This window comes from Lobosporangium transversale (assembly GCF_002105155.1).
Source record: "Lobosporangium transversale strain NRRL 3116 chromosome Unknown BCR41scaffold_9, whole genome shotgun sequence".
NCBI lineage: Eukaryota > Fungi > Mortierellomycota > Mortierellomycetes > Mortierellales > Mortierellaceae > Lobosporangium > Lobosporangium transversale.
Window position 1 is genome coordinate 599,340 of NW_019028987.1, and position 9,628 is coordinate 608,967.

Consider the following 9,628-nt stretch of genomic DNA (forward strand, 5'->3'; position numbering starts at 1 on the left):
GAAATATACAAGGACACTGCATCTCATATGGATCTTCATAAAATAAGATGGGGAACAACCAAAGTCGGTTCTGTGCTAGATGTACTTTTCGGTCTGCTCTATTATTGATATGCTCCAATGCATAATAAACTCTTTTGGATGTGTTTGTAGGAACATTAAAGTTCGTGTCAATGTTAGCTTCTGTGCTTGGAAGTATTGGAGGATAAATAAAAAGCAATTGGCTGAGGAGAGACAGCTCTCCCCTCCACATGACGTTGACATCCACGCACTGGGAATGTTGCACGTCGCGTAAATGCGATTTTTTTCCCAGTTGCAGTAAGCTGCGCCCGAAATCTCCTTGCTGCTTTGCCTGCCCGTCCTCAACTCCCAGTTACTGAAGTGTTTTTATCTCCATTACCGAACAAATCTCCCGCTATACTCTAGGAAGATCGTTCTTGCTTGATCAAGCAAAGGAAAAAATGTTCATCACACTTAACTATACTAATATATATTTCCGTCAACATTAGATTTTCATCATGAACGGATGTGAAGATCATATAATAAAATCTATACACCTTTGTGTAAGAAAACACTTCCCTCATGATCCTGTTACGTTTTGTTTAAGAAGGACTATGCGGTCGAGGAAAAAAACGAATCTTGGATTCATTTCATGCAAACTGTTTTTCTAGTCATCTTAACAAGAGATGACTCCCTTGGGCTATGGTGTGGACCGTGTTATTGTTATTGTGTGGAAGTTTGTGTGTGGATGGGTTTGGATTGTTGGAAATGATGAGAAGGCATATGGTCCTGTCTTTGCCTCAACCTTTAGCTTTGCCCTCATCATTGCGAAAAAGACACAATGCACATGCATCACACGCATGCACTTGCATGCAAGGCTAGGCTTCCAGGTTCCCATCTATCCCAACTTGTGTCTGTCTGTGTACCAAATTATCATTTGTGATGTCTATTACTCAAGGAGGGAATAGAACAAGTACTGACTGAATAGATACAGTCAGTATACCCTGGTTAGAATCCAACGATTAACAACAGTATCAATAATAAAGACGCGTCCCAACCTCCTTCCTTTCCTCCTTTTACATCCCTAATTGATCTATTTGATCACTTTATTCTATTGGGTGGTCTTTCTGCTCCTGTTCCAGTTAGCTTTGCAATGTCGCCTGTCCTTTAACATTGTTGCTTATTGCTGCCTGTTTTAACTGACAATAGTTTATATAGACAATGATGGTACAATCGTCGTCCAATTCTTTTTTTTTTTTTTTTTTTTTTCTTAAAAAAAAAAAAAAAAAAAAAAGGAAAAGAAGGATCCAAGGCGGTATAAAATACCGTCTTCAGATCTTCTCCACAATTCCGCGCTCGACATATCCTTCCATCCTGTATTTCTTGTCCAATGAAATAAAAAAACAAAACAAAAGCTTCGCCTCCCTTTTCTGCGCCATTTAGTTAATGTTATACAGTGGTGCGAATACATGTTTAAAAGTATACAAGTATATTGCATATACTTCTGTAATATATCAATCACATAAGCACAGGCGAAGCCTTCATTTCCTCCCTTTCCCTTGCTTCCCTGGCATTCAGCTCGAGTTTTTTTTACCAACACACGAATCAAAACATGTACAATCCATGCACACTCTTATCCTCCTTCTATTTTCTTTTTTCTTTTTTTTTTTCTTTTTTTTTTTTTACGCCAACGTTTACATTTCGCTACTCTGTAAAAAACCAACGTTTTTCTTTCTTTCTCTTCATCCCCACTCTCTCTTTTTAAAAAAAAGCACACAGATTATTAACAAACATCAAAAACATACAGCAGATATAAAGACATCATGGAATATGCCACTTCACTTCCTCACTTCCGTGAGTCCTTCACTTCCTTCGAGTCTCCTTCAGATTACACTTATTCAAACACATGCATTGCTCCTCTCTCTGCATCCTCTCTGCAAGCATACAACTCCATGAATTCATCCATGATGACCAAGAAGAGGAAAGCACACGACTTTGATTTCCCACTGCAGAACAAGGATGAATCTCATGCACCCAAGCGTTTGATGTTTAATCAAAGCCATAACCATGGTGTTATTGCTTTCCCCAGTACTCGCCAGCGCCAAGAATCTAACTGTTCTGTGGCCTCGACTTCATCCTGGTCGTCATCTGCATCCTTTTCCACTGTTTGCTCGTCCGCAACAATCCCAACCACCGCCGCTCTCCCTGATCTCTCTTCATCTCCGACAAATCGATCCATGTCATCTCGTTCGCCTTCCCCATCCTCCGAGTTGGGATCCGACTCTGAGGAATTCAACCCCTTGTGGCATCTCTGCGATGCAATTGCGCTGTCCGAGAGGCAGCGCACGTCTGTTAATGGAACTGCGAAGCAATTAACACTGCCTAACACAATGCACAACCAGGTCAATGATAGTATGTATGGTCTCAAGATCGTGTTCCTAGAACCGAATTGGTTAGCTGAGCATATTGCTAAATCTAAAAAGGTGGCTGCGCTCAAGAAGCAGCGTCGCCAATAGAACAAGTAACTGGCGATTGCACCAGCTCATTCATTTCTTTTATATACATACTTTTTTATATTACTCTTCCAACAAGAAGGCTAAGATGTCTTTACAATTAATGATACTCACTGGTTGTTTAGGCGTTGGCTTTCATTCATGCGTTTATTTGATTAGTATAATTTTTTCCCCCCTTTCTTTATTCTGTATATAGTCTACTCTCTTTTTTTTTATTCATCTCAGAGGGTCTTCATTGTGTTCATTTGTGTACCAACAAACAAACAAAAGAAATCAATACGGTTTATTTGCATATATTCGGTCTTTAGCGTCATAGCGTTTTCCAACTTCCTTCTCTTATTAAATAAAAAATCCCTTTTTCTTGCACAACATCTGAGTGTGCTCACAACAGTTTGCTCGGAACCATTCCAAATGACAATAAAAAGATCAAAAAGTGGTGTATTTTCAAAGAATTTCTGTATGTCATTATTTCGATACACGCACACAAAAAAATATTCATTAAGGTCATGAAAATCCTCTTCCTTCAGTAACATTATTCTGAGGGTTTCTGGGGTGATGATCCCAAAAAAAAAAAGCCGGTTACTGAATATTATTAATTATAGGAAAACCACATTTTAGTATATATTATTGTATTATACTATTATTTTTTTTATTAGTCTGCATGTTATCACTACGAAAGAGCAAAAAATTCTGGCATCTAAATTTTATAAATTGCTTTGCCTGTCTCCGTGAGCAACCTGGTCAGTGCAAAGGGCGAGGGCCATCATGCGCCTAGGCTTGACTATTGTTTGGTTTGGATCGGGGTAGTTTAGTTATGGTTTGGTTGGTTTGATTTGGTTTGGTTTGGTTTGGTTTGGTTTGGTTTTATCTTTGACTATTTCCACAGAGGAAGAATAACATTCCTCAGACCCTGTCAGTTGATCATCAATGCAACTTCAAAATAAAAAAGACCACACAATTGAAAGAAAGGAGAGAGGAGAAAGGGGAAGGGGGAAAAGGGAAGGGGGAAAAGGGAAGAGAACGGACCAATGGTGCATTGAAGCGCATTGATCCAAAGCAACAAAGAACTCAAAGTGCATGAAAATGTAACAAATATTCCAGCACACAGTCAAAGTTACAGGACATGAAACCGAGCCATCATGATCATCATCAACGTTTTATTGACACAAACAAAGGAGATTAAGAGGTCGGTCAGTTTTTTTTTCTTTTACAAGGCATATACTGCGGTCAACTAATCGGTGATCTTCCAAATTGAAAAAATATCTATTATACACACATAGAGCTGCAAAATTTTTTTCTTTTTCGTCATTGTTTCCATGACACAATGCAGTGTGCACGGTTAGAATTAAAGACCCCCATAGTCTTCCGGAATTGACAAAGAAAAAGCGATATACTCGGGAAAAGGAGACAAGGGCATAACATATTTGTCTCCACGGGAGTTTGCTATGCATGTGGTTTTTTATACCATTTTGCTTGTCCTCAAGCTCTAGCTATCATGTTATCGTGAGCGAGTATTTCTTGGAAGGGTAAATGTGGCATCAAGACCCGCCACCTCAAAACGATGTCAATACCACACACTTATCAAAAAAATCAGAGTGTCTTCGCTAACCACACTTAATATTTCTCTCTTCCATTCACATTCACGAGAAAACGCGTTAGTAAGACAAAAAATCGTTTTTTTTTTTTTTTTTTTTTTTTTTTCTAAAGACTTCGGTTTGGCACCATTGTGGCGTGGCGTAGAAAACAAAGAAAAAAATATGGCAAGACGATAGAGCCGGTAAGTCCGTTGCCACTATCAGAGAAAAGGGTGTGTCCTGATGGCACATACAATATCAGAGCCACTTATATCTCGTGATCACTTGTTAAAATTACATCCAAGTCAAACTCTGAACCTCAGTCGCTCCTCACAAAAGTCTGTTAAATTACACCACATTGGGTCAATTTTTTTTTTTTTTTTTTTTTTTTTACAATAGTGGGTCTGCATTCCAGAAGCATTGAGTAAAATTTGGCATCCATTGTTACTACCGAAGTATAGCCTCGAAAACATTTTTGGTAGGTGAATTTTGCTAACCAGGGAAAATCTCTTGTACCAGTGGAGGTTCTTTAAACGACATACAAGTTACAATTTTCTATGAGAAATCTGATGAACTCCTAAGCTTGGAGCTTAGGCAGCGATTGAAACATTCTTTCGTGGGTGAAAGGCGGTCAAGAGCAGAAACAGCATCTCTTTATATATTCTATCGCCTGTAATTCGTGCAAATCTTCATATGAAAGCAAAAAACGCATTTTATTTTCTATAGTATTACTATCATCTCATGCCCTGAGGTTCTCGAGGGGACTTCAATGATCAGAAAAAAGAAAATATGATGCAGTTTGTTCTTTAAAGCATCACATCTCTGAAATAATAGATAAATGAGTCTTCAATTGTAGAGAAAAGATCGCCTTGGCATATCTATTTATGGACTTTGGAGCTGGTGTCGGTTTTGTTCTTGCGTTCAGAGAGAAGCAGTGCGGCTAATTGGGGACAGAGGACGAAGACTAGCATGATGGCTAATTGTTGTCTTAAAAAAAGCGCTCCAGTTTGTTGTATAGCTTCCGTCGCCTCATGAGTGGTTGCTATAGCACGCGTCTTAAGATGCCAAGGTTATTTCTCGACCATTCATTATTCAAAGTAAGGCGAATGACCATGGCCGCATTGGCCATCTCTAGGGTCTATTCCGCCGATAAGAACGTTTAGGTCAACCTGATTGAAGGTGCTTAGAGCCACTATCGCCTGTATCTCGTATCCGATAGCCAATAGTGGATGATTCCTTCCTAGCTATAGGTTCACACTAGATCCTATTTGTAGTAATCGTTCCTGCTGGTATTTAATATTTGTCTAGACTGGCCAAAATAGAAGAGCCCATTCAAGATAGCTTTTTGCTATATACATCTTTGACACTTGTCTCTTTTGGTGGCAGCGCCGCTTGTTCCTACACCATGAATTTTGAGTCATTTAGTCATTACAAAGACAGATGTGTTAATGGGCGCAGTAATTTGTATTGGAAATATCAGTCTCAAACGAGCATGTGCATTCTGTTTATTTAGCACCCCAGATCTTAATGGGAAAGGTGGCCTGAAATAAAGTTAACGGGTATTTTTGCCTGCCCAATCGCCTTGGGCAAATACTCTCTTTGCTGGAATAGAAACACCAGTTGGCAATGGCAGACACGAGTATGGGAGTATGAATGTGGGAAACAATAAATGGGTTTGAAAAACTTAATTATAAGCAAGCTTAGTATAAACAATATGTTTGATGCGTGTTTATTCGCATCTTTTACATAATACGCACACTGGTATAGTTATGTCGAGCAACTCTCGCATAAACCAACTATCCCTCTTATTGACTAGAATGATTTGCGTCGAACCTCCATAGACTCTGCGGGTGGCGGTAAGATCAGAGGTAGCTGTTTGACAGAGTATTGCGACACAGACTTGGCCGAACCAACATTCATTGAAACAAGTCCAGAAAGACATGTCGACGAAGATGTAGTTGATGAAAGTGGAGATGAACCCTTCTCCATCTCTTTCGAATTTGGGAGGATATTGTCGAGCATGGTAGTTGTTGATGATAGTGCCGCAGCAATAGAGCCAAAGTCGGCCTGATTGCTCCACTGACCTCCAAGTGGTCGACTATTCAGCTGACTAAAGCTCATATTGGAAAGGCGCTGCTTTAACGACTCAAAGCCAACCGCAATCTCGATCGCCCGATCTTCATGAGCCTGCAGGCGGCTCTGATCCAGGCATATATCAAACTGCTCATCTTGATCTAGAGCAAGAGGATCAGTTGATGCCAGGTCTGTCTTCTGATCATGTCCTTCGATTTTCTTATGGTGTAAGTTTTGCTGCTGGTGCTGCTGCTGCTGGTCAATGGCATGAATTACTATATGTCCCGAAGATTGCTTATCCTTGACGATCACTTCCCGGACCTGATCCACAACTCTAACTATCTGTTGACCAGCGGTCTCAGCAAGCCAGGGATCTAAAATAACCGTACCGATGATAAAGAGGATAGTCCAGTATAGCAAATGAAGAAGGTACAAGCCCGTCGAAATAACTGCTTTCACCTTGACGATCGCATCTGGCGGTAGTTCATTGTAGTTTTCCAAAATTGAATCCGGGTTACGACCAGAAAATGATATGGGTGGGGCCCAGTTAGTCGATGATAAAGAATCCCTCGATTTCTTTTGGTTACTAGAGGATAACTTGGAGGTGCCCGTCACCGAAGATGCATGCGGCTTGGCTGAAAAATCTCCTGGACTTTGGCTCTTTTCCAAACTTTGAACAATTTCCAGAGTTGAATCCAAATCCTGGGTAGTATCAGAAAACTTGCTGGAGCGAGGGGTCAGTGCTAGGGTAGAGTCTTGACTGCTCATGGCATGGTGAGTTAGCTGAATAAATGGAAGAATGAGCGCTCGGGTTAGCAGGCGACATTGAGATGCAAAGTCTTCTAGTTCTGGTGGTGTTTCAGGAGTGCTTTCTCTGTGCAGTTGAGGCCAAGAGTGTTCTCCTTTGATTGATTCCACATCGCTGTCAACACGTTGATTGAATTTAAGTCCGTCAGGGATTGGCGCAAATTCTTCTTCAATCAATGTGGCTGTAGAATTTCTGTTGCAAGAAGCATCTCTCGAAACTGATTTGAAGCACGATATCTTCGAGGACTGATCCCGCACCTTATTATTCTGGTTTATGTTAGCAGCCCCTTCCATATCTCCTCTAACAAATCCAATCCTGCTTCCAATGACTGCAATTTTCTCCAGCTCTTGGAAATAACGAGAAAAACCCTTTCCTGCAAGCCTATTCTTGTGCTGTTTTTCAGTAAAATCTATTTGTGCGTGATGTCCAGAAATAGATTGCTTGCGGCTGGTCGTAGGATTTGATGCACTGCTCGCCAGTACCTTTCCTACGTTGATCGTCACTTGCTTGAGGCTCTTTAATAGCTCCGCTAGTGGGTGTAGTCCAAGATCCTCGGATGAGATGTCGTCTGCTATACAGGATAATGTGCTCTGGTCACCAGCCAAGGATGCCACATCTGACGTTAAGTGGGTGCGTTCAATCTGTTGTATTTGCTCCTTCTGGAATTGGAGAGTTTTTTGGAGTCTCATCTGTATCCAGTTCTGATGGGTTGCCACAGCGACCAAGTCTTTCATTAATCCATCAATAGCCTTCACTGTATGATCCAATTCTGCATCGATCTGCTGGTTATCATGTTCTACAAGCTGTTTCTGAAGATATTCTGGACGGAAAGTCGAAATACTGGCACGTTGTCTCGGTTTTCGAGTGCTCAATTGAGGTTCTGGAGGGCTGATGCTTGAAGTTGTCGATTCACTCTTCCCTGCGATTTTCTCGGTTGGCCAGCACACACTACCAGGGCGTGATGAGTGTACTGAAGATACTGGAAGTGATGATGAGATCGAGCGGCGAGGACGTCTTGGCAGCTTGTCCTTTTCCATTAAATCAACTTCGGACGATATTCTACGATGACCTTTGAATGCTTTGGGTGTTGCATCCTGAATGGTTTGTGTGCTCTGGAGCTCCATGAATAAGCTTGAGAGTCGTTTATGCGTTTTGTCAACGTGAGATCTAAAGCCAGTTCTGTACCGATCTACAGGCTCCAATTCAACCTCTACACCGCCGCCATCATTGAGTTGAATGCCTTTTGGTCCATGTAATCGCCTTAAGAATGGATCTTCAGGCTCTTTAGCGGCAATGCTGGGTATATCTTCGGGCTCTTCCCCAATGCTATTGGTATCATTCACTTCTTCTTCGTCACTAGCGCTATCTATTGACAATTCAGATTCACTTTGGACAAGCGGTGAAAAATGTGGTAAAGGTATATCAGTTGGCTGTTGGGATCCATCAGGGGCTGTGCTAACGGCAGTAGAGGCATCGGTGATAAGCTCTGTTAAAAGAGAGCATATTCTGTCAAAAGCATCACTCGACTCTGCTCCTTGACAACTGTTTTTGCCATCGCTAAAAGATTCTAGTTGACGGAGAGAATGACGAGATTTTGACTTTTGGCGGTGGCGGTACGAGGATGCAGCAGAGCATGGTCTAGATAATCTCTCCTCGCTATCCTGGGTATATTGTCGATCCGAATTGCTGGAAGAGGTGAAGGAGGCAGTCGAGGAGCGGTGTCGAAGGTTACCAACTTGGAAGGTAAATGCTGTGGAGGGTGTGGAAGCAGTGGGGGGAGGTGTTTCTGTAGGTTCGATGACATGGGAAGGTGTAGCAGAGGTGGGTATTGTGAGAGACAGCAGCTTTGTCCGTGTATCATTGGTTAATGATTGTGTGCTCTGGGTATCCATATTTCTTCGGGATTCAGTGGCATGATTGATGATGATGACTTCTTCGGCAAGATTCTGAGAAAAAAAAAAAAAAAAAAAAAAGCAAATGCTTCTGTCAGTATGAATACCATTTCATTATGAAAACACGCAAGATCAGAACCAGGAGCAATTGCGACGATAAGGCTTGACAGCGAGAAGAGAACGAACCTTCATCATTTGTGCATACTGTAGAATCTGTCTCTCCTCTGCTGTCATGTTATCTTGCTTAGAACTCACTCGGCTCAAAGCATCTTGAATTCTAATTCAGCAGAGGTGTTTTTTTTAAAAAAAAAAAAAAAAAAAAAAAAAAAAAAAAAAAGTATTAAGCACGAGTATTACATTTAAAAAAAAAATAAAAAAAATGAGGAATCTGCTACTCACTCGTTCAACTGGGCCTTGAGATCACTTATAGCAAATGATTGTTCGGTCATGATCTTGTTTAACGACGACGTAAGGCTCTGCACTTGACTCAGCTAGATTGCAAGTGTAAAAAGGAAATAGCTTGTCAATTGGTATGTTTTGACTGACCACAAATCTATCATTCCCAGCTAATCCATATCATTCAATTTCCCAGAATAAAGGCTCTTTGATTTATTCCAGCATATGACCCTATTTGTTGAGTAAATTTTTTAACCTTTGAATTCCACAAAAAAAAAAAAAAGACTCGACAAAGGCAGTAACTGTATATGCGTGTATGCCTAACAGCATTAAAAAAACAATGCTTTTTTTTTTTTTTTTTTGATTTCGCATGTA

The 9,628-nt window shown here is 40.8% G+C and overlaps 2 protein-coding genes across 2 annotated transcripts; one reads left to right on the top strand and one right to left on the bottom strand.

The window, feature by feature from the left end:
• The first annotated feature begins 1,684 nt into the window (after positions 1-1,684).
• Positions 1,685-2,899, top strand: BCR41DRAFT_349252 (hypothetical protein). The gene has a single exon (XM_022023432.1). The coding sequence runs from the start codon at positions 1,821-1,823 to the stop codon at positions 2,511-2,513; it is 693 nt and encodes a 230-aa protein (XP_021883642.1). The 5' UTR covers positions 1,685-1,820; the 3' UTR covers positions 2,514-2,899.
• Positions 2,900-5,765: 2,866 nt separating this feature from the next.
• BCR41DRAFT_247264 (hypothetical protein) lies at positions 5,766-9,479 on the bottom strand. Its single transcript, XM_022020163.1, has 3 exons — positions 9,257-9,479; positions 9,044-9,134; positions 5,766-8,911 (listed from the first exon to the last, which is right to left on the bottom strand). Exons 1-3 carry the CDS (start codon positions 9,304-9,306, stop codon positions 5,897-5,899), a joined length of 3,156 nt encoding a protein of 1,051 aa, XP_021883643.1. The 5' UTR covers positions 9,307-9,479; the 3' UTR covers positions 5,766-5,896.
• Between the last annotated feature and the right edge of the window lie 149 nt (positions 9,480-9,628).

Coding starts and splice junctions, on each gene's coding strand:
- BCR41DRAFT_247264 (XM_022020163.1), bottom strand. CDS start 9,306: ATGACCGAACAATCATTTGCTATAAGTGATCTCAAGGCCCAGTTGAAC. Junction 9,135..9,256: donor CTCAAGGCCCAGTTGAACGA/GTGAGTAGCAGA, acceptor CTGCTGAATTAG/AATTCAAGATGCTTTGAGCC. Junction 8,912..9,043: donor AGTATGCACAAATGATGAAG/GTTCGTTCTCTT, acceptor TTTTTTTCTCAG/AATCTTGCCGAAGAAGTCAT.
- BCR41DRAFT_349252 (XM_022023432.1), top strand. CDS start 1,821: ATGGAATATGCCACTTCACTTCCTCACTTCCGTGAGTCCTTCACTTCC.